Below are 25,640 nucleotides of genomic sequence, written 5' to 3' on the forward strand. Positions count from 1 at the left end.
GAAGAGATAGGCGCAGCGTGTGAGGTGGTTTGTGGAGTGAGGAGGAGATGCAGGGGTGTGCAAGGGACAGCATGGTGGAATGATGAGGTGAAACGAGCTGTGGAACAAAAGAAGAAGGCATATAGTGAATGGCTAGCGAGTAGAGGTAGGGGAGAAGATGAGAGAGAGAAGAGAGAGGTATATGTGAGCAGGAGAAGAGAGGTGAAGAGATTGGTGAAGGAGAGTAAGAAGAAAGTGGATGAAGAGTTTGGGAGGAATCTGAGTGTGAAATGGAGGGAGAGTAAGAAATTGTTTTGGAAGGAGGTAAAGAAAGTAAGGCAGTGTGAAAGGGTAATAGCAGGGGAGTGAAAGATAGGAATAATAGAGTGTTGGTGGAGAAGTGAGAGAAGGAGCACTTTGAGGATTTATTGAATGTACAGTAGAGAGTGAGAACAGGGCGAGTATAAGTGGTTGGGGAATGGCTGGGAGAAGAAGAGATGAGAGGAGGAAGGGAGAGATCAGAAGGGTGGAAGTAATTGAAACAATGAAGAAGATTAAAATGGGAAAGGCCCCAGGAATTGATGGAGTGTGTGGTGAACTGCTGAAGTATGGTAGTGAGATTGTTGTGGAGTGGATATGGAAGTTGTGTAGAATAGCTCCAGGGGACTGGAAATCAGATACAATTATTCCTTTATACAAAGGAAAAGGGAGAGAAAAGTATGTGGTAACCATAGGGATATTTGCCTTTTTGGTGTGCCTGGAAAATATATGGTAGCATACTCATTGATAGGGTTAGGCATTTAACAGAGGAGCTGGTTGGAGAAAAACAAGGGGGATTTAGGAAAGGAAAAGGGTGTGTAGATCAGATATTTGTTCTAAGATGTTTAGTGGAGAACTATTTAGAGAAGGGAAAGACAGTGTATGCTGCCTTCATGGACTTGGAGAAAGCTCATGACAGAATAGATAAGCAAGGTATGTGGAAGGTTTTGGGAATATATGGAGTGGAGAGGAAATTGTTGAGTGCTGTGAAGAGTACAGGATGTACGAAGGAGCTAGGACTACGGTGCGAGTGGAGGGTGTGCTGAGTGAGTTCTTTGATCTCAGTGTGGGACTGAAACAGGGTTGTATGATGTCTCCATGGCTGTTTAACATCTACATAGATGGGGTTGTAAAGGAGGTGCAAGGTAGGGCACTGGATGTGTGGGTGGCTCTAATGAATGAGGGTGAGATTTGGAAGATTCCGGTGTTGCTGTTTGCTGATGATACAGTATTGTTGAGTGAAGATGAATGGAAGTTGCAGGGTTTGGTGAATGAATCTGAGACAGTGTGTAGGAACAGGAATCTGAAAGTTAATGTAAACAAGAGTAATGTTATGGTGTTTGAGAGGAATGAAGTCACAGAATGCACAGTGAGACTGGATGGTGAGGATATGGAGAATGTTAGTGCATTCAAGCACGTGGGTAGTGTGATGAGTAAGGATGGAACTTTTGGGGATGAAGTGCTTGAAAGGGTACAGTAGGGAATGCAGGTTATTGGTTCACTGAAATCAGTGATGAGATATAGGGAGGTGAGTATGGAAGTTAAGAAGTCACTGCATGATAGTATTGTGATCCCTACCCTGACGTATGGAAGCGGAGGCATGGACCTTGCTAGAGGGGAACAAGTCAAGAGTGATAGCAGTGGAAATGAGTTACTTGAGAGGAGCATGTGGAGTGACATGGAGAGACAGGTTAACGAATGAAGAAGTGAAGGAACGCTGTGGGGTGGATGTGGATCTGGTTGAGAAGATTAGGAGAAATACACTGAGGTGGTTTGGACATGTGGAGAGAATGGAGAATGAAAGACTGACTAAGAGAGTGTATATAAGTGCGGTGGAGGGAGGGAGAGGGAGGGGAAGACCGAGGGTGAGGTGGAAGGATGGAGTTGAGAGGTATATGAGGGAGGGGGGAGTGAGTTGGGGGGAGCGTAGTCAAATGGTGGGTGACAGGGCGAGTTGGAGGCGTTTTGTCTGCGGCCACCCTTTGCGGGATTAGGGCGTCAGGCTATAGATAAATAAATAGATAAACTCTGAACAGGGATACAACTAATGTCATCAGGTTGAAAAGGCTTATCTGGTAAAGTAAGCTGGGTACGGTACCTGAAGATTCACCGACTGGTATCTTCTCTCCTACATCACCATCCTTCTCATCCTGAGATTTTTCCTGATTTCTTGCTTCCTCTGGTGAACACTGGGCTTCTTCATGATTACTTGAATCTTTTTCTGGTACATCCTGAGACTTCTGTACAGATTTTGATGTCGATGATGAACCAGGAGCGAATAACTTCCTGATATCCATTTCTTGGAAGAGTCTGAGGGGAGAGAATAATTCTGACACACGCTGATAACAGAATTTTGACACATTCTGACATTGCAAGTGATATTTGTCATTCGATTTCCCATGTCATTCTATTTCCCACAATAGGGAGCACCCATTATTTACTTTTACCGTTGTCTTTCGTCATGCAGTGTCATTCGTCATTCAAATTAGTCTAGCCCGTATCTTGTGCGCATACAAGAGCAACTTCTGTTTGTCAGAAGAAAACACTTATCCAGTCCAGCATCATTAATGTCCCATTCATGCTGAATAATAGAGGTTACAAAACTCACAGTGTGGCTTGGCTGATGTCTAGTTTGTTGCATACTTGCACACGTCGCCATTGGTCACCTAATGGCGTCCCTCCACATTACTCGATCCCCAGCAGCCTCTCTTCAGCCACACTGTATGATCCTGTCCCAGGTCATTTTCAGTCTGCTTCTTGCAACCCTACCCTAAAAATTCACACCTCTCACTCTCCTCACCCAGCTGTCATCCTCCATTCCGAACACATTCCCCCCCCCCTCAAAAAATACATAAATAAATAAAATAACCTACTGAGACCCCAAGGTAGCTTTTATAACAGAAAAACTCGGGCAAAATAATGTAAGAACACCAGTCAATGGGGTAGAGTTTATTTGATCCAACACGGCTTTGGTATACAGTCAAAGAGGGGCTGGTGTATGTGAGCAAATAATACAGATGACCAGCATCACTTGTTTACCGGCACTCCTTATGGTAACATACAGCACTCAAACGAAACAAGGACTCGGTTTGGTATGGCAGGGTGGGGTATGGTAAGGTATGGTATGGGGAAGTATGATATGGTACAAGCTACTCTTGGATATGGTTAGATGACGGTATGGTAAGCTAGATTTAGACTGGGTATGATATGGTGAGGTAGGGCAGGGTAGGGTAGGTTTGGGTAAGGCAAGACAGGGTAGGGCACTGTTGGGTAGGTTTAGGTAAGGTGGGACAGGGCAGAGTACTGTAGCGTAGAATATGGCAACAAAGGGTAAGGTAGGGCAGTGTATGGCAACGCAGTAGTGTATGACTGAATTTGGCAACACAGGGTAAGGTAGAGAAGGATTACGTAGGGCAGAGTATGACAGCACAAGGTAAGGTAGGGTAGGATGGGATGGGATGAGGTAGGGTAGGGTAGGTAGGGTATTGCTTGGGTTAGACTAGGGCAGGAGAGGATAAGGCAGGGTTAACTATGATAGGTTAGGGTAAGTAAGGGTAGGGTAGGGTAGGGTAGATTTGCATGGGTTAGACTAGGGCAGGAGAGGGTAAGGCAGGGTTAACTATGATAGGTTAGGGTAAGTAAGGGTAGAGACTTAAAATTCAGAGATTCAGATTATGACACCATTAACACTGCTTATAACCTTACACAGCAAAATTAACTCACTCTTCTCAAAGGTGTCTCTCTACATTTTTACCACTAATGTCAGATGAGTTTATTTAGCTTAACGGAGACACCTTGGCCTGAAAGAGCTAAAAGGGAAGGGGAGACATCATCATCATCATCATCATCATCATCATTGTCACTGTCATCATCATCAACATCATCGTCATTGCTATCATCATCATCATCATCATCATCGTCATCATAATCATCATCATCATCATCATCCTGTCATCATGATCATGATGATGGTGATGATGATGATGATCATCTTCATCATCATTGTCATCATCATCATCGTCATCATCATCATCATCATCAGCAGCAGCAGCATTGTCATTATCATCATCATCACAACAATCATGGCTTCTTTTAACTTATTTTAGACATTAGGGTACTGACTAAAAATATAATCAAGGAGATGATAGTCATCTATCATCATTACTGCAATAAATCAGTATTGTTATCATCATCATTTGTGCTATTATCATCATCATCATCATCATTATTACAATCACCATCAACAATATCAGAATCACCTAATAATCATCTAATCAGTATCATCATCATCATCATCATCATCATCATCATCATCATCATCATCATCGCCATCATTACGATCACCATTAACAGTATCATAAAAATCACCTAATAACAGTCTATCATCATCATCATTGTCGTCGTCATCATCATCATCCTAACCACTTCATCCACTACATTTAATGGGCTCGGTATCATCCACATAGGGAAATAGGAAAATACAAAGCTAGCAGAACTACTAACAAAGTTGCCAGTGAAACGAGCCATACATTCATTCACCATTCAGTCCTTCAAAAATTAAGCCACACTTTTAATAAAACTGTAGTGCTTTCATTTTAACTAGGCGATGATTTTTGTCCGTCTGTAGCTTTTTTTCTGTAGCTTAATGGCAGAATAATAGAATGCCAAGACTCAACATGCATTCCATAGCACTTCTTTGTGACTAGCACCATATTCTAGTGTTAAGCTCAGTACACATATTTAAGCTGGCGATCGGATTTCTGCACCTAGTTGAAGTGAACAGAGTATATGTACAAACTTCTCTCTTTTCTTTGCAATTTTCTACTAACTCAAAATTTGGACTTTTTAAAACATTTGTATCAAGTATATTATCCCCTGCGAGGTGTGGGAACCCAAGGCTTTCATAATCTAAAACAGACTGGCCTTGGGTTCCTTCTTTCTTGAATTAAACAAAGAAAAATAAAGTGACCAACCTACACCCTTAACAGCATTACAGTAGAAAAACCTCCAGTCACCTCTTGGAGATTCAAACCTGCATGCAATGATGATTTTTTTTTTTTTTACCCATTTGTTTTTCCCTCCTCCGTTCTGTTATTTATATAAAAAAAAAAGAAAAAAAAAAGACAAGACCATCATCCCAACTATAGCTCTTGTACACTAACTTGGCCTAGATTTCCATTCTTTTGCAGTTTACTTCACATAGCTAGACGATAGAAGAAGACACTGTTATGGCTCTGCATCCATTCCACTGTGCTTCTTCGTGATTAGCATTTTTTTCCAATGTTATTTTTTATTTATATTTTTTTTTACGTGTCCGACTCTGGGCATAAGCTTCACAGCCTACTCCCAAGGCCCAATAGTCCTCCTACATACCATACATCTCTACATATCACCATTTCGGCGCTAACACCTACCGTCCATATTGAATACAAGCTAGGGCTGTCTCATACAGGACTGGTGTATTGGTATTAGCGGGGGTGTTTTTACGATATGTCGGCGGGTCTTCTAGTAGATCAGTAAAGTCTGGTTTTATTAAATTCAGATCCTCAAACTATTCCCTGCCCCAGCGGGGATTTGAACCTGGGTCCGGTAGGACTGCAGACCACCTCTCTACCGACTGAGCCACCGCCTCTATTGTTACAACTCAGAATTCAAGAGAGAGAGATGGTAAGATTTGGCGAAGTTAGAGTAAAACCAGTACAACACCCACAAAACACTAAGGCAACATTTATAGTACAGTACTTCATCATAGTACTTCTCTCAACGTACGGTAGTACTCCTTTCAACAGAGTTGGCCTACTTCCTTCACCACTGTCTGGATACATATACTCTCAATTTAGTCCTTATAATGCTCCCTTTCTTCACTGACCCTTCACAAAATCAGTAATGAAAAAGTAACAAAGATAAGCCAATGGAAACTAAGCCTGGGAAGCTAGTTTAGCCTAATCCATAATATACTGTTTACTAAATGGCTTGTTGGTCAGTTTTGCACAATGAGACAGAACTAAATAGCAGATGAATTTTTAGATGATATTCCTTCACCTTTATCGTTCTCTTTCTGCGTCTGCCCCCCCTCTCCTCCTATTTCTCCCATCTTTCCTGTCACTTTTTATTACTCCTCTTTCCTCCTCAGGTGGCTTTACATTGAGTGACAAGTCTAATGGTTTGCTGTAAATCAGGAAACCATTTACAGTGCTGGATGGTAACCATATAACCAACCCATACTTGTTCCCTCCGTGTCAACAAGTAGGTTGGTAGAGGGTTAGTGCCCCTCCCCATAAAACAACTAACTCAAAGACAAACGGACCTCTTACGGGATTATGGCGCTTGGCTATAGATAAAGATGCTTACGAGGCTCCTAAGCACTTCTTTACCAGCGTATATCCCTGGATATGGCACATCAGTTCTCTCTTGTTTAATATTAACATGATTGCAACTTATGTCAGTATTTAGCATTCATCAGTCCATCATCCAATCCCCTTCCGCCCTATCAGGAACACACCGGCCCAGGGAATATTATATGTACAGTATGTGTATGATGAGATGGAGGACTGGAGTGGAGAGGTATATGAGAGAGAGATTTCCCATGTCATTTTATTTCCTACAGTAGGCAGCACCTATTATTTACTTTAACCGGTGTCTTTCGTCATTCAGTGTCATTCGTCATTCACATTAGTCTAACCAGTATCTTGTCCGCACACAAGAGCAACTTCTATGTTGCCAGAAAAAAAAAAAAAAAACGCTTATCCAGCATCCTTAATGTCCCATTCGTTCTGAATAATGGAGGTTACAAAACTCACAATGTGGCTCGGTTGATGCCTAGGCTATTGTACTTTGTCTTCAACCACACCCTGTATTTTTTTTTCTTACCTCTGATAATTATTTCACCATATTTTCATATGCCTATCACAATGCATAGCTGTTCAAACAAATTATTAACTACCATTACTACACATTAATAATGGTATAACTTACGTACAAAAAAAAAAAAAAATATATAACCATGTAACGATGAATAGTAAAAAGAACTCTGGCTCACACGGTGCACTTTGTAAACACTGATTCAGATGATGGGTAGTCATGCTCTACAGAAAATTGTAAATGTGAACGGTAGACTCAAAGTGGTTCTATAGCTGTCCACAACATTAAGACTTAAAAAGGGCACCAGAGCCAACCCACCCTGAATCTCATCTCCTTTGTTTCTGCCTGTAATCATGCTGTCTTTTCTTCACTCTGCTAAAAATTATTTCAACCTTCATTCCTTGCCATATTATAGTACTGGTTGACCGGTTCATCTGAATAAAAAAAAAAAAAAAAAATCATCGTGATCCGACGACTATCGGAACCCTGACAGGATCCGGAAAAAAAAGTGACCGTACAGTTCAAGAACCACTTAAGAGGGCTGAAATCTTAATGCCATATACCAGGATATGACCAGAATGCAGTATTAACATAGTCCAGATCGGATCATTATTCTCTGAGGTCGCATATGGCCCAAAATTTTTGACTACTCTGAAAGACAAAGAAGTCACCAGATTTTACATGAAAGAATAAAGCTAGAGCCACCAAACTTGGTGGACTTATATAAATAGATGACCTAAGGTTACGTGCAGATCACTGACCTTCACCTCAAGATCTCTTTATAGTTCGGCATTTATCAGGCAATGGCTGTGGAAATTTTTTCTTTTTCAAAACTGCCCTTGGAAAATTTTACGGCGTTCTAATTTTACCTTACATTTAGAATAATGGTACCAGCTTCCTTTTTGTGCAGAATTAGTTACCGTTACATAATTACTTTGTGCGGCGGTGGCGTTGTGGTACCATGTTCCAATCGAATTTTACGTGTGCCTTGCATCTAGGGTTCGAAACCTTTGCTCTGGCTTAGATTTAATTTAGGATTTGGAAGCATGCCCGTACACATACCTACATATGTTTTTGCCCTCTCAGTACTACCGATTATACAGACTCTTACCCACACAAACATAGCCATTACAACACTATTACTTTCCCATGTATAACTTTTCCAATAGATACCATTTCTTCATTCGTTCTTTGTCAGCACGGGAAGAGTTCATTCTGACTATCATCCTTCCACTGAGAAGGTAGTGTCCTGTAACAGACCACTTACTATGACTTGCTACAGGTGCAGTTTTAAATTAAACCTTTGCTTACTGAATATTTTTATACAATGACAATTACTTAACATGAAAGATTTTATTTGTTGAGGCACTGCACCCTGCGATGCAAAGCTGAGGATTCAGGCAGAGAAAGTAGCCATTTATGCAGACCCATGATCACAACCCCGGCCGTGATTAGCAGAGCACCTAGCAGGCTCAGTAGATCAGGCAACTTGTTGAAGAATACTGCTTGCCATACAAAGGCGAACAGCACGTCCCCGGCTCTGATGATGGACACTGGCCCTGCCTGCTCCAGTTGCAGTGCCATTGTAAACGTAACTAGATCTGCAAAACTAAAGACACCAACAGCAACAGCCAAGTAGCGATTCTTGCCACAGTGAGGGACACACAAGTCACCACCTACGTAAGCCAGAGATAATGTTATTAAGAATGGTACAACAAATGAACTAAACATTTGAACAGAAAAGTGGATGTCTTTAAGTTTCCTCATTATTATATACAAGAAGCCTGCTAATGAAGTGCTAGCAATGGCAGCCGCCATGCCCCACCAGTTCTCTGCAGTGTATGCTTCTGAATATGACCCAAAGAGCAGAGGAGGTCGAGCGATGATTACAACACCGATGAACGTGATGACAATGACTCCACTTTGGAGGAGGCCACACGACTCACCAAGGAAAATTCGTGCAAACACGGACACAAACACAGGGACACTGAATATGATGACGGAGGCATCAGCCAGTGGCATATGTTTGAAGGCATAGAACTGTAGGATGATTGATACTGTTTCAAGCATCCCACGAAGCACCAATATGGACCGGTTACCTTTTGGGAAGGGTTGATTAACAGAAGAGACCAGCAGCGGCAGTGTTAGTAGCAGAACACTTACAAACCGAGCTATCACTAACACAAGGGGGCTCGCATCCACCAGCATCTGTAAGCATAAAACATATGTTGTAAATCACAGCATAATACTAACTAGTTTGGACTGAATTTCTCGACACAAGATAGCCTAATATGATATTACAAACCATTCGGTAGGTTAAGATAAGGTTGCTGAAAATTATAATTTTACATGACACTAACCTTTACAATCACCGAATTGATGGAATAAAAGAAGGAGGAAACGGCAGCCATGAAGAAACCCACATGAGGTACAGTGCTGCATCTGCTTCCCTTCCTCACCTCTTGCTCCTGCGTACATACACAACATTATAATCATAAGCAGAAACTAAACTGTCCTTTCCATGTTACTGTGCATACTAAACATTTCACGGAACACACACACACACACACACACACACACACACACACACACACACACACACATTTTTTTTGCTCTTTTCATGGAAAAAGGGAAGGAGGCAGGGTGGATACATGTTTCCTTCTTCACTTAAAGAACAGAAATTTCAGCCAGGTGCACCTGTATTGCAAGTCTCTCTAGAATATCATCTTTAATCTTGGAAAGATGCACAAAAAAAAAAAAAAAAAAATCTCACCCAGGCTTTATATGTAGTGGTTAGTTTTGTTAGCTGTACATTGAAACTTGGGTTATAATTATGTAGGAAACAGAAAACTGGCTGGTGATCAAAAATGTTCATGCAATCATAAAATACTTATTCCTGAACAAGGAATATCAGAGCCTTGTGTAATAGCTTTATTTTTTTCTTTCCTTCATTTTACAGACAAGTTTTCTTCCAGCTGTCCTCGCAACCATTCCTATCACAATATCCATCTTCACAGGATGTAATACCTAAAATCTACCCCAGTATTTAATGATATCTAAATTTGTTCTGATCATTCATTTCAGTCCATTCCCCCGTTTTTCTATTGTCCCATGAAAATTTAAAGAGAAATCGCTTACTTAGTTATGCTTTCTTTGGTTGCAGGGGACAAAGTTCCCACAAAGATCTGATGCATCATCCAGGTTCTGGTCAGGAGCACAGTACTCGTCCAAACGGTCCAACGTGTCACGCAGAAGGATTCCGAAGATATCATAAATGATGAATAATGTTCGAGGTGTGCCAGGAAGACTGAAGTGTTTTCACATGAACATGCATGATTTTGATACAAATTTCAGTTGATTTACACTATCTACAAATTCTGACCACAAAAGTGAGTGTATATGATCATCGGAGGAATGTCTGCATCTCAATTTCTGTACCTAGCATTAACCAAGTAATTTGTCTGCTTTCATGTGGATTTCGATCATAAGTTCTGACCTTTCTTTACCTGCTACTAGTCGCAATACTCATTGGTCCAAATTTAAGGATTGTATAAGAGGTGTCATCCCACTTGAACGAGTTCCATTTGGATTATTATATATCATTACTGATGCATCATATACCAGATTTCACACACACACACACACACACACACACACACACACACACATATATATATATATATATATATATATATATATATATATATATATATATATATATATATATATATATATATATATATATACAGGTCGTTCCCGCTAAAACGATTAGTTGCATTTGGGAAAATCCATTGTTGAGCCGGGGTATCATTAAACGGGGGCGTTATAACACAGAAAGCATAGGAATGCATTTGGGAGCCTTGGAATCCCCCCCCCAAACCAAATCCAAAACCCACCCAAAGAGTCCAAAAACATGTTTCAAGTTCACCTAAACCCCCAAATAGCTCCGGAACGAGTTAATCTAAGCCTAAAAGCAGTTTATGACACACCTAAACCCCCCAAAAATCTGAAAATCATCAGAAATAAGTCTGGGAAAAAAATCAAACTTAGTCAACTGTACCCAAAAATGACAGTGCTCACCCCACCTATAACTAAAACACGTTAATCTAAATCTAAAAACAGTTTATAAGTCAACCTAAACACAAAAACTATCATCAAAGTCTGAAAAAAAAAAAAAAATGAAAATTAGTTAAAACCAACAAACAACTCTAAACACTTACTCAGCTCCTTGCTCGGTCCTGGCCGTCATCCTGAGTACAGTATCTCCCCCAAGGCTGGGGGATACCTGGTGCCCCTGGGCACACACTCACCCTCCTTAAACCCCCCAAACTCACTTGCATCGGGGGAGGGACAGCATGGGGGGGAAGGCTTGCGAGGCGGTGTGCAGGTAGCAGGAGAATGATGTGATGGCTGGTGAGGTGGTGTAGGGGTAGCAGGGGAACGATGCGATGACTGGCAAGGCGGTGAGGAGGTAGCAGGATAATGATGTGATTACTGACATGGAGTGGAGGTTGCAGGAGACTGACACGATGGCTTACGTGGTGTGGAGGTAGCGGGAGAGCGAGGTGGTGAGAGAGTGAGAGAATGAGAAAGCAGAGAGGGAAGCGGCAAGGTGGATGGAGACGTGGGTTGGTTTGATGGAACGTCTATCACCAGTGGAGTAGTGTACATTCCTCGGCTGGTGGAGGGTTGCAGAGATGCTCGGCTGGTGGATGGCCTGGGCTCATCCGATGAGGTGGAGATAGAGGAAGGGACATGCTTGAAGAAGGTGGTGATGGTAGTCTGTCTGGCTGCCTTCTTCTTCTCGTCTAACTTCCCCTTGTATATTCACATGCCCTCCTCAATGCATCGCACAGCATCTCCACTCCTCCCTGGGAAAGGGTCCTTATCTTACAGGATGGCGATAGCTTGGTCAACATGAAACATGGAACACCATCTCTTTCAGTTGCACTGGCAACTCTTGTATGGTGCCGTCCTCTGACTCCTGGTTGGCAAGACGCATCTCCATATTCATCAGCTCCTCATTACTAAGCTCCTCACTGTGACTTTCTAATACCTCTTCCACGTCCTTCATGTCAACGTCACTGAAGCCAGCCTCGTGCGAAAGCTCGACAATGTCCTGCCGAACCCACTCGACAGGCTGAACTCACATTTCCTCAAAGAAACCTGTGAACAAGTGCACACACTTGGGCCACAGCTTTTGCCACACACCATTCATCATCTGCTGTACAACCTCCTTTCAGGCAGCCGTGATATTCTCAGTGGCGTTCCTGATACTTTAACCTTGCCAGAACTTCTTCACAGGTGCCCTGTCATCTGCATCACATGCCCGAACCAGTTGCTGCATCATATGGCGGAGGTAGTACACTTTGAACATTGTGATAATACCCCGGTCCATCAGTTGCAGCAGCGATGATGTGTTGGAGGCAGGAAGACCACCTCAGTGTTACTGACCCAATCATTCACTGCAGGTGGATGGCTCAGACAGTTGTCTACTACTAGGAGAAACCAGTTGGATAGGTTGTTTTTGGAGGCATAGTTGCGCAGGCAAGCGAGAGGTAGGAGTGAAAGTAGGACAAGCAGATGGCAGAGATGAGCCAGGCCTTCTTGTTTGACTTACAGATCACTCCTAAGTCCTCCTTGATGTACCCAGTCAGTGCCCTGGGATTCTAGGAGTGGTAGACAAGGAGCGGCTTCAGCTTCAAGTCACCCTCTGCATTGCCCCACAGGACAAGTGTGAGTCGGTCCTTGACAGCCTCGAACCCTGATGCAGACTTTTCCTCAATTGCATCCTCTTCTAAAACAGGCTTGTCTCGTTGAAGTTTAACACCTGCTTCGCGCAGTAGCCTTCCTCCTCAATGCGTAGCTGGGATCGCCGCTGCAGCTTTGTGGTCGCCACTTGCCACCTCCCCAGACAAAATCATGTGACACAGGCCATTGCTCTTCTTAACCCGTGGATTGCGAGCCACAGCTCAGGCTGGGTAGGGCCACGTTGTGAGCCACAGCTCAGGCTGGGTAGTGCCGCGTTGCAAGCCACAGCTCAGGCTAGGTAGCGCTGCATTGCGAGCCACTTCTCAGGCTGTGCTGGCCGTGCATCACCGCTAACTACTCCACCACTACACAAACTTACGCATGGCGCTACGCAAAGACTTAGAGTTTTTTTCTTTTCACCAGATGATGCCCTGGATGTTTATCTCTGAGTTTATGAGAAACAAAACCAAAAATTTTTTTGTTCCTTTTTAAATTTATTTTTTCACTACTCCTTAAGTAAACGTACGCATGACCCTACACAAAACCGGAGTTTTTTTTTTTTTTTTCACTATATGATGCCCTGGATGTTTATCTTCAAGTTTATAAAAAACAAAAACTAAAAAAACACTTTTTTCTTCATTTTTTGCACACCAAGGGGAGGGATAAAACAAAAAAGTAATTGCGTAATCTGTGGGTTAAAGCGGTCAAACCTGCCATAACTGTCTATGAACACTTCCACTTCCTCCAAGTTGTGCTTCACCTATATCTCTTCCTACAGAGAGAATGCCTTGGTGCAGATACTAGACATATCAAGGGGCGCCATCCTCCTGTTCTGGTCCTCTACCCAGGTTTTCTGCATCCTGTCCACCGCTTCCATTGCTGGTTCCTGGGTCCTGATGAGGCGAGACGCTGTTAGAGTGGCCACTTCTCCTGCAGCAGCCTTGATGGCATCACCCTTCTTCAGGATGGTGGACACCATCAACTGCGGCAGGTGGAGAGTAGAGGCAATACCACAAGCGGCCTGCCTTTGATCATGACGCCTCAGAATATCCAGCTTCACTTCCATGAATATGCTTTTCCGTTGCCGCTTAGCTTTTTCATCGCCACCAGCACCTTCTGAAACACGCACTGAACCAGGCTTAGCACCATTAGCACCACTACGTGCACTATCCTTACCAGAAATGATCACCTTATTTAGCCAAAAAATAACGCTAAAAATCATTCAAAATAACAGTACATCACTCTCTGCACTGGCACTGCAGGAACACAGTTACGATCATCAACGAAATGTTTGAATGCAATATGAAGGCTGTCTAACATGATGCAGCATGGCAAGAGTAAAAGAAGTCTTCACTCGGCAACAGATGCTGGGAGAAAGAACAACGGTGATTGTGGGACCACACGTCATGAGATAACCTAGATGATGTGCAATCGGATCTACACATGTGAACAAAGTCAGCCATCTTGCAGGGCACAGCTGAACACCCGACGTGCGCAATTCAAAACAACAACCTGTTGGATAACGAGTGACAGGCCATAGTTAGACAGAGAGGAGTGTTAATTTTTTTTACATCGCTAAGGCTGGGTATTGCACAGAGGGGGATCATATGGAGAGGTATACTGTACCGTTACACGCACACACAAATACATACATAGAGAGAGAGAGAGAGAGAGAGAGAGAGATTATATATTGGTATAGAGATAGATATACTTATCTATATCTGTCTATCTATCTATATCTATCTATCTATCTGTCTAACTCTCTCTCTCTCTCTCTCTCTCTCTCTGTATATATATATATATATATATATATATATATATATATATATATATATATATATATATATATATATATATATATATATTTTTATGCGAGGAAGAAGGAACCATAGGCAGCAAGCCAGCAATTATTGTTCCTTCCAAGAGAAAAACAAAATACAAGAGAGAGCCAAATTCAAGATCCGATCGTTTCAAGATGCCTGGACACACTGCGACTGAAAGACTGGAGATCATAGGAAGCAGGAAATACAGACAGAGGGAGACAGTTCCAGAGTTGACCTGTTGCATAAATGAAAGACTGGGAGTAACTGTTAACTCTTGCATTAGAGAGTTGGACAGAAAAGGAATGAGAGTTTGCTGCTAGACGGGTGCTACGCGCCTGTCGTAGAGGTGGAGGAATGCACGCAGACAGTTCAGAGGAGCAGCGACCATTGAAGTAGAGATAGAAAAGAGATAAAGAAGCAACAGTGCGACAAAGAGACAGAGGTTGAAGGGAGTCAGTAAGAGGAGGAGAGTTAATGAGATGAAAAGACTTTGACTCCACCCTATTGAGAAGAGCTGTATGTGGGGAGCCTCCCCACACATAAGAGTTGTACTCCACACAGGGGCTGATAAAACCCCTGTATAGAGTCAACAATTGTGCAGGGGTAAAGAAGGAACGGAGGCGGCTTAGCGCACCTAATCTCTTGGAAGCAGATTTTACAAGAGATGTAATATGATCTTTCCAAGATAAGTCCCGAGTAAATGAAACCCCAAGCATGTTCAAGGATGATGCAGGATTAAGCTGAATATTATTAAACATTAGCGGGCATACCTGTGGAATATTTTGTCGGGTTGATAGGTGTAAAAACTGAGTCTTTGATGCATTAAAACCAACCAGATTATTTTTACCCCAGTCAGAGATACGAGCCAAGTCAGACATTAGGTGTGCCATAGCTTCGTCCCTTGTTTGTTGAAGTAACTGCTGAGATGGACGTTGCGGGAACCAAATGGGTAGGTGAAGGGTGGAGTCATCAGCATATGAGTGGATAGGGTTAGATGTACAGCTTAGAAGGTCATTGATGAATAAAAGGAAGAGAGTTGGTGATAGGACAGAGCCCTGAGGAACACCACTGTTGATAGATCTAGGAGAAGAACGATGGCCGTCTACAACAGCGGCTATAGAACTACCAGAAAGGAAGCTAGAGATGAAGGCACAGAAACCGTAGGAGGGCAGTTTGGAAATCAAAGATTTATGCCAGACTCGATCAAAAGCCTTTGAGATGTCAAGTGCAATGGCAAAGCTTTCGCCAAAGTCCCGAAAGGAGGATGAACAGGAGTCTGAAAGGTAGGTGAGAAGATCGCCAGTGGAGCGTCCCTGACGGAACCCATACTGACGATCAGAAAGAAGGTTGTGATAGGAAAGATGCTTTAAAATTTTTCTCTTAAGAATTGACCCGAAAACTTTTGAGATACAGGATGTTAAAGCAATTGGACGATAGTTAGAGGGTTGGGAATGGTCACTCTTCTTCGGGATTGGCTGAATGAGAGCAAACTTCCAGCAAGAAGGAAAGGTATAAGTTGATAGACAAAGGCGAAAGAGTTTGCCTAGGCAGGGTATAAGCACAGAACCACAGTTCTTGAGAACAACAGGAGGGACTCCATCAGACCCATATGCCTTGTTAGTATTGAGGCCAGTGACGGCAGAAAATACATCAGCTGAAGAAATTTTAATGTCAGCCATGAGGAAGTCAGAGGGGGGAAGTGATGGAGGAACAGCACCGGAATTGTCTAAGGTGGAATTGGAGGAGAAAGTCTGAGTGAAGAGATCTGCTTTATCCGTAGAAGAAATAGCTACAGAGCCATCAGAATAGAAAAGAGGAGGGAAGGATGATGAGGTAAAGTTGTTAGAAAGGTTTTTGGCAAGGTGCCAGAAGGAGCAGGAAGAATTCGAGTTGCAGAGTTGAGAGCATTTAGTACGGATGAAATTATTTTTAGCTGAGAGGAGAACAGACTTTGCACGATTCCGGGCAGAAACGTATAAAAGATGTGATTCAGGGGTGGGTTGCATCTGGTTCCTTTTATAGGCCCTCTCCTTGTTACGGACATCATTAAAACAATCGTGATTAAACCAAGGCTTTCTTGCATTAGTCAGAGGATATGAGAAAGGAATGTATGCTTCCATGCCTGAGAGAATAACCTCCGTAATGCGCAAGGCACACCCAGATGGCTCCCAGCCATGAAGCAATAATCATTCCATGGAAAATCAAAGAAGTACTGCCTGAGGGCCTCCCAGTCAGCAGCTCCAAAGTGCCACAGACGTCGTTTCTTTGGAGGGGTCCATTGGAGGGTCCACAGGCCTTACGGAGCAATAGGACAGGTTAAGGTAATAAGGCTGTGATCGGAGAAGCCCAATGGAGAGAAAAGATTAACAGTGTAAGCAGAAGGCTTAGTAGTAAGGAAGAGGTCAAGTATGTTGGAGCTCTCTCCAAGGTGGTCAGGGATATGGGTAGGGTGCTGTACAAGCTACTCTAGGTCATTAAGGATAGAAAAGGTGTAGGCTAGTTCACCACGTGGATCAGTGAAAGGAGAGGAGAGCCAAAGGTGGTGGTGAACATTGAAATCTCCTAGAATGGAGATTTCAGAGAAATGACAAACGGATAGAATGTGTTCCATCGTAGAAGTAAGATAGTCAAAGAATTTTTGATAGTCAGTAGAATTAGGAGATAAGTAAACAGTGCAGATATATTTAGTCAGAGAATGACAGGAGAGCCGAAGCCAGAGTGTAGAGAATTCAGAAGAATCGGGTTCAGGAACACGAGAACAAGATAGGTCGTTGCATACATATACGCAACATCCACCTTTGGCTTTGAAATGAGTATAGAGAAAGTAGGAGGATACAGAAAAGGGTTTGCTGTCAGTTGCCTCAGACAGCTGAGTCTCAGTTAGAAAAAGAAGGTGAGGGTTAAAGACGGAGAGGTGGTGCTCAACAAAGCGAAAGTTAGAGGAAAGGCCGCGAGTGTTGCAGAAATGAAGAAGAAGAAGAGAGTCAGACAGTGGTTCCAGGCAGTCGAGTCGTCACCGGGAGAAAGGCGGAAGGTGGGGGCATTTATGGCCCCCACCCCCCCGGGGACTCCGAGGCCACGTGTAGTGCTGCCATGACTTTATATATATATATATATATATATATATATATCATCCGGACCTCCTTTCCCACCATAGGGCAGGGTGAGGAGCAGCAACGTCCAGACAGCCCAAGTTTGCCCAATTCCATGGGCCACGCTTCCATTCACTCATCATGTAAGCCCCTAGAATCCTGGCTCTATCTGATACGCCAAAAACTTTCACCACATTCTCTACCTTTACATAAACGAATCCCATAGAGTCAGTCCGAATGCTGTCATGTTAAAAAGGGGTGCCAAATCCCTGAATCATATGCTTCTGACAAAATTCATCCAGCCAGCTCGATCTCGTCAGTCCACAAGCCTCACCGACTTCCATACCTCTCTTCTTCACACACTCATCCACCACATCCCTCCACCTTCTGTTTGGCCTACCTCGCCTCCTCCCTCCTTCAATTTTGCTCAGATATACCTTTTTTGACCACTCTATTGTTATCCATTCTCTCCACATGACCATACCATCTCAGAACACTCTCTTCGATTCTTGTGTCCACAGACTTCCTCACTCCACATATTTCATGAATCACATTATTTCGTATCCCCTCCACTGTCTGTGCTCCACATACATTCCTTAGTAGTCTCATATCCACAGCTCTCACTCTTGACTTTTCATTTTCATGCCACACCATAGTTTCACATAATAATGTTGGCACTAACACTCCTTCATGTAAGCCTCGCGCAACTCAACACTCAAGCCTCTGTTTCTTATAAAGGCCTTCATAGCACCAGCTACTTTCCTTCCTTGTGTCACTCTACTGTCCACCTGTTTTGCACATTTTCGTCTCTTTTATATCACAGTACCCAGGTATTTGAACTCAATTCCGGTCTCTCTCCATTCACTGTAACATCACACCGGGAGTCACCTTCTCTCTCAATAACCGTCACTTTACCCATTTTTACATTTACTCTCAAGGCACGACGCTCACAGACATCAACAAAACTCTTCACTAGTCTACCAAGTTTTTGTCCGGTATTTGCAAATAACACTGCATCGTCAGTATACGACAAATTTGAGATATTCCATCCATCCATTTATTACCAACGCCATCCCTCACTCCATTACATGTGTTTTTATTTCTCTCATCACCCCATCCATATATATACTGAACAACCATGGGGACATCACACAACCTTGTCGCACGCCCACATTTATCTTGAACCATTCATTTAGATGCCCATTTACCCTTACACATGCCTCACTACCATCATAAAAAAACGTTTGACGGCACCTAGCAGCTTACAGTCTACACCGTACATGCGCAAAACTTTCCACAATCCTTCCCTGTCTTTGTTGTATGCTTTTTCCAGATCCATAAATATCATAAACACCTTATAGTCCTTCTCACAAGCCTTTTCCATTATCTGTCTCGCTGCAAATATTTGATGCACACGTCTTCTGCCACTCCTAAAGCCACCCTGTTTATCACTCACTACGACTTCTGATATCTCTCTTACTTTCTGTCTAATAATTCTTCCATATATCATCCCTACAACACTCAATAAACTTATGCCATGGTAATTCTTGGACTCACTTCGCTCACCTTTATTATTGTACAGGGGTACAATCATAGCCTTTTTCCGCTCTGCTGGCACAGTTTCACTCATCCATGCCTTCTTACATATCTCCAACAAGCACTTCATTCCGCTCTCTCCCTCTCACCACTTCACTTACTCATCTCTGCATACACACATAATATATACGATAAAAAACATAAATACATTGTATACGCACACACACACACACACACACACACACACACACACACACACACATATATATATATATATATATATATATATATATATATATATATATATATATTCTGCAACCTATATCACTCTAGTGCTGGACATAGGCCTCTACTAAATATATATATATATATTTTTTTTTAAGGAAAAATAGCCAGTAATACCCTTCCTGACTGGTTTTTGACTTAGGAGGGGGGAGTGCTTTTAGTCTAACTACTGCTACTAGTCTGACTGCTACTAGGACTGGCTGCTAGTAGATGGTTACAAGTCGAAGTAGTACTGAAGCCTGCTCACCACTGTAAGGTAGCACTCCACAAGCAGGCTCGTCTTCACCCATAAACTGTTACCACCATCCTTTCTGACAAGGGCTGGGGCATTAGAGGTCAAAGGCGAGATGGCGGGATGAGGTGGCCAGGCCGACCTCCTCACCCTCCTCGTCCCTACCCTCAGTCATGACAATCTTATCGACCAGGCACTGGCTCAAGAGAGTCCTGGGAAAGGTGCAGGATTGTGTGATTTTTTTCATCCTCCTCTAAGCCCTCCTCGTCCCTACCCTTGAAGGCCCACCACCTTTTCCAGTTATTTAGGGCTATTGCACAAGAGGGCTTCAGGAGAGGTGGGGAATGAAGTGGCCTTACCATTCTCCTCTGTGACCTCAACGTCAGTTTCCCAACCTCCAGAAGGGGAGTGGAGGAGTGCTTCTAGTCAGACTGCTGCTTATAGGCTAACAGCTACATGGTCCGGCTGCTACTAGTCCTACTGCTCTTACTATATATATATATACTGTATATATATATATATATATATATATATATATATATATATCATCAGCCGTGCGAGAGTCCACTGCAGGACCAGCATATCCCAACCGAAGCGGGGACGATACAGCCAATGTATCTCTACCTAGTGGCTTAGGCTGTCTGATAGAGATTATATGTAAGGTGAGAAGTGCTTGTAGGCGTTGGAGTGGCTTTGGATGTGTGTGTAGTCTGTGAACCAAGTGTAATCGGCCTGCGCAAGCTGACTGGGTGCAAGCATACTTTATAGTATGCGACACTGGTTCAACCACAGCACCCCTGATGTCCGCCAATGCAGTACGTGGCCAGAAGGACGCTCGCAAAGTTTATTACCCTGGAAAGGCGCGAACCCTCGTTCTTCAGTGTATGAAACGCACACTTTACCACTGAGCCTCCATATACAGTATATATATATATATATATATATATATATATATATATATATATATATATATATATATATATATATATATATATATATATATATATATATACTGTATATATCTGAGCGAATTTTAAGGAGGCAGGAGGCGAGGTGGGCCAAAGAGAAGGTGGAGGGATATGGTGGATGCGTGTGTGAAAAAGAGGGATTTGGAAGTCGAAGAGGCTAGGGGATGACAAGAGATCGAGCTTACTGGATGAGTATTGTGAGAAGCGCATGACCAGGGATTTGGCACCCCTTTTTAACGTGGCAGCATCCGGATTGACTCTATCGGATACGTTTATGTAAAGCTATAGACCGTGGTGAATGTTTTTGGCGTATCAACTAGAGCCACGATTCTGGGGGCTTGAATGGTGAGTGAATGGAAGCATGACCCATTGGACAGGGCAAGTTTGGGCTGTCTGGACGTTGCTACTCCTCACCCTGCCCTACGGTGGGGAAGGAGGTGCAGATGATATATATATATATATATATATATATATATATATATATATATATATATATATATATATATATATATATGTTTTGGGCATTTATGGATTTAGTGAAAGCGTATGATAGAATTGATAGGGAGGCTTTGTGGACTATTTTAAGATTGTATGGACTTGATGGTAGGTTACTAAAAGGGATGAAAAGTTTTTATGTAAATAGTAGAGCGTGTGTAAGAGTGGGAAATGCTGTGAGTGCTTGGTTTCCCGTGAAAGTGGGGCTGCGACATGGATGTGTGATGTCGCCTTGGATGTTTAATATTTACATGGATGGTGTTGTAAGGGAGGTGAATGCAAGAGTTTTAGGTGGTCTGAGTCTGGTAAATGTTGATGGTGGAGAGTGGAATCTGAAGCAGCTGCTGTTTGCATATGATACTGCACTGGTGACTGATTCAGAGGAGAGATTGAGACAGTTGGTAGAGGAGTTTGGAAGGGTGTGTGAAAGGAGGAAATTGAAAGTAAATGAGAATAAGAGTAAAGTGATGAAGTGTACGAGGTTGATAGATGGTAGGGGGATGAATATAGTTTTGAATGGTGAGTTGCTTGAGGAGGTAGATTGTTTTAAGTATCTAGGGTCACATGTTGCTGTAGATGGAAGAATAGATGCAGAAGTGAAGTTTAGAATAAATGAAGTAGGAAAGGTGCTGGGAGGAATGAAAAAAGTGTTTAAATGTCGTTCGCTTAGAATGGATGTAAAGAGAAGGCTGTATGAGGGTGTTGTGGTACCAACTGCATTATATGGGGCTGAAACATGGAATATGGGTGTAGCAGAGAGGAAAAGTTTGAATGTAATGGAGATGAGGTGTCTGAGGAGTATGTGTGGAGTGACACGTATGGATCGGGTGCGAAATGATGAAGTGCGAAGGAGAACTGCAGTTGTTCAGGAGATGGCTGGTAGAGTTGAGCAGAGGGTGTTGCGATGGTTTGGGCATATGGAGAGAATGGATAATGAGCGATTGGTGAAAAAGATAACTAGATCTGATGTGAGAGTTGTAAGGCTGAGAGGAAGACCACGAATAGGATGGATGGACAGTGTGAAGAGAGCGCTGGATGCGAGAGGGATGTCTGTTGAGCAAGGAAGAGTGGCTGTGCGTGACAGAAATAAATGGAGAGAAGTTGTGAATGAATAAGTGATGACGCAGCCCTGAGGGGATATTCTCCCGCATTTGGCCTGATCAGCTAGTCAGGTCAGGTGCGGGTAAGGGGATGGGTCTGTTATGATGTGGCAGGGGTAAACCAGTTCTGCTGTCGGGCCCTGCTGCGGATGTCACTGATTGCATTGCGCAGTTGACCCTTGTGCGGTGTGGTGCGGTGAGGATCTGTCCGTTCTCCCCTTTGGGGCTAAGATGTGAATGAATGTGTTTGAATGGATGAGTAAATGGAGAGTGTGTCGTCCTGTCTCGGCTACCTCCCTTTCCTTGGGGGAAGCAGCCTAGGTATATAGATAGATAGATAGATAGATTATTATATACACTGTGTATATATATGTGTGTGTGTGTGTGTGTGTTCCAACAGTTTTCAGTCAAATAGGAGCATTCACAAACTCCCAAAACTTGCTAAGTTTCACCAGATAATTTCAAAAATAAAAACATGATCAACTAATCTATCGTTTTGTTTGTGTTCCCTTCATCACTTTGTTAATAAGTATAATTTTATGAACATATGTACTGAACAGTGAAGAAAAGAAAGTTCAGTATGATAAATTGGGACAAATATTGTTCGTTGCTGAAAAGCAATTATTCGCCATCGCAGTCCCGTCTTTTAAAATAATTTTATTCAAATATAACCGTCAGATACATATGTCTATATCTAATACTAATTTAAAGTCGTTTGGCTGCAAAATAATAATGGGGGTCAGATTAAGATTATATATATATATATATATATATATATATATATATATATATATATATATATATATATATATATGGTCAGATGAAGATTATATATATATATATATATATATATATATATATATATATATATATGGTCAGATGAAGATTATATATATATATATATATATATATATATATATATATATATATATATATATATATATATATATATATATACTGTAGATGCCGCGTCTCGCTTTGCCACATAGGGCCAATGTATACGTCAAAAGCGCCGGCATATTGGCAAGGTAGTCTGACTGAAAATAAGCAGTGATAATCTATTGGCACAAGGTGCAGATGCTGTCGTTTTCCGGCCATAACTTTCTTAATATTGCATGGATTTCCTCATGTGACGGCTTAATTTAAGGCTCCTAAAATATTCTAAAGTAATATTAACTTCATCTATTCTTACTTGGTCCATGTTTGTCAGAAGTACATCTTCAAAAAATCCATATTAACAATAACATGCAACACGTGCTTCTGAGCCAACTGCAGTGAATTGATTGCTGAAATCTTATCGGATGCAGTATAATATGACTCATGACAAACCTAACATGTGCGTGAAGCTGAACTGTTTTTAGCATCGTTTAAAATATATGAAGTGATATGATAACTGAAATGGAGTTTGATTAAGAAATAAAAGAATGACTATGACCATATGTAAATTACATGCCACCATAGTAAAAATATTGGTTACCGGTATACCTTTTATTTATGTAAAATACCAAATATATATGTACAGTATAATGAAATAAATACTTAATATACTGTAGACCTACATTTATATCGATTTTTTCTCCTACCACATATTTGAAGCACTGTAACAGATTCACGCATAAAAGTATACTGTACTGACCATCTATTTTTACACTATATAAAAAGAAGCTCTGGGCTTCAGCATAATATATATATTAAATTATATGAATTACATCTTGCTGGAATAAGTTGCTTATGAGCTATTGCCATAAGACAAGGATATGAACTCCAGCTTTATCATTGTGTTATGCATAGATAGGCTATATCTATGGTGTCGTGTGTCTACCCATAGATATATATATATCTATGTTGAAAATGCCAATGTGCACACAGTGCCATCCCAACAAAAAAATTGCAAGAAAACACGAAGGTGAGGTGGCGAGGGCTTTCTCTACCTTTACCTAACAATTGGCTCAGTACATGAGAATCTGATTACAGTACGCTGATTACCATATACACTGTGGTACTGTGGTATTGTCAAACGTTACAAGTTCAGCTGTCATTCACGTTGACTAGTTTGTTTATATTACAACTAAACTCTGTGTGGAAGCACTGCACGTCTGCATGCATCAGTCTGTGCAGTGCAGGGCTATATGAATTTTGTATTATTATATGGTACAAATTGTATATACTTATCCATGGAAAGTTATTCCCTGTTCTCTGGTGCCAATTGTTCGCTTGTTAGTGTAACACTGTGGCCTTGCAGAAAAATTAAATGCGGTACAGTTGTAGTGCAGACCATAGCAGACGACGTGCACTCGACGTTTCCAACGTGGTGGCCAAGCTGAAGCACGTTCTGCCTTCCCGTGCGGCATCTATGCTTATACATGTATGCATGGCCGCATAAGGCTTTCTTTGTTCCCTTCCTGGAAACATTGGTACTTGGGATTTCGGTTAGTGACTTCAACTTCGCATGATTTCGGCTCCATTGATAATGTTTGTTATAACTGATAGACAGTACATTGTCTTCAGCACTTGCTAGATGAAACATTAAATATATTTGATAACTAAATTATAAACATTTCAAATAAGATATGCAGTGAGACAGCTAATACTATGTGATGAACGCTAAAGGACCAGTTGTTTTATGCATTCTGATAGCTGTTCAACAATAACTTACTTAGTAAATCATACATAGAAAACCGGTATAATAACCAATGATTACACTATTGAAGACTTTAAATACTGTTCATCACTTAATATCAAGGAAGGGGTTTTAGAGAATATGTGACTGTGTGAGCCGGAAAGTGTTGACGAAGTTCCTATTTGAATTACCCAATGAGCACTGGCAACTCGTCAGTTTGTGAATGCTCCCACTGTAGTGCATCGTTTTAATTCGCTATCATGGTCTTTCATTAGCATTAGTATTTGCCCCAAATAATTGTACTCCTCCACTTTTTCAGGAATTTATTTGCTTATGCTGCTGACGCTCTTTGGCGTAGTTGGATTAAACATTGCTTTAGATTACTCCGGTTCATCTTTAGCCCTACTTTGAGACTTTCTAGACTTTCTCAATTTAGGTCCTTTAACAGTTTTTGCAATGTCGTTGTTTCTGAGATTAGGGCAGTGTCATCTGCAAATCTTGAATGCTTTTGCTTTTCTCCACCTATGTTTACTTCTTTGTTCCAGTCTACCTATCTGAAAATGCTTCGTTGGGATGCTGTAAATAATTTTGGTGAAATTATGTCACTGACACTAGCCCTTCTAAATCTTTTTCTTTTTCTTTTTTTTTCTTTTCTTTATTTAACTGTACCAGTTCCCTCTATATTCTCCATCTATATGTTTTCGAGCAGTTTTACAGTGATTTCATTTACTCTTTGTATCAGCAATGAATGTATAATTTCTGTTTCCTCCGCTAAATCGAAAGCCGTTTCTTAATCAGCAAAACCTGAGCACAGTGGTTCATTAAATTATGTAATTTTTAGCTGATTAATTGTGTGTAT

General features: G+C 41.8%; 1 protein-coding gene across 1 annotated transcript in view; it reads right to left on the minus strand.

The window, feature by feature from the left end:
- Nucleotides 1-8,232: 8,232 nt before the first annotated feature.
- LOC145403063 (solute carrier family 35 member G1-like) overlaps nt 8,233-25,640 on the minus strand; it is a 31,584-nt gene continuing 14,176 nt past the window's right edge. Inside the window, exons 2-5 of the mRNA XM_080274903.1 lie at nt 13,475-13,801; nt 11,813-11,998; nt 9,240-9,347; nt 8,233-9,087 (exon numbers count right to left, since the gene is read on the minus strand). Of these exons, the coding sequence (XP_080131029.1) occupies nt 8,233-9,087; nt 9,240-9,347; nt 11,813-11,998; nt 13,475-13,801 (1,476 nt within the window). The remainder of the gene's footprint in view (nt 9,088-9,239; nt 9,348-11,812; nt 11,999-13,474; nt 13,802-25,640) is intronic.

The sequence above is a fragment of the Coenobita brevimanus genome, chromosome 60, assembly GCF_032717465.1.
Source record: "Coenobita brevimanus isolate Jiangsu-jjx chromosome 60, ASM3271746v2, whole genome shotgun sequence".
NCBI lineage: Eukaryota > Metazoa > Arthropoda > Malacostraca > Decapoda > Coenobitidae > Coenobita > Coenobita brevimanus.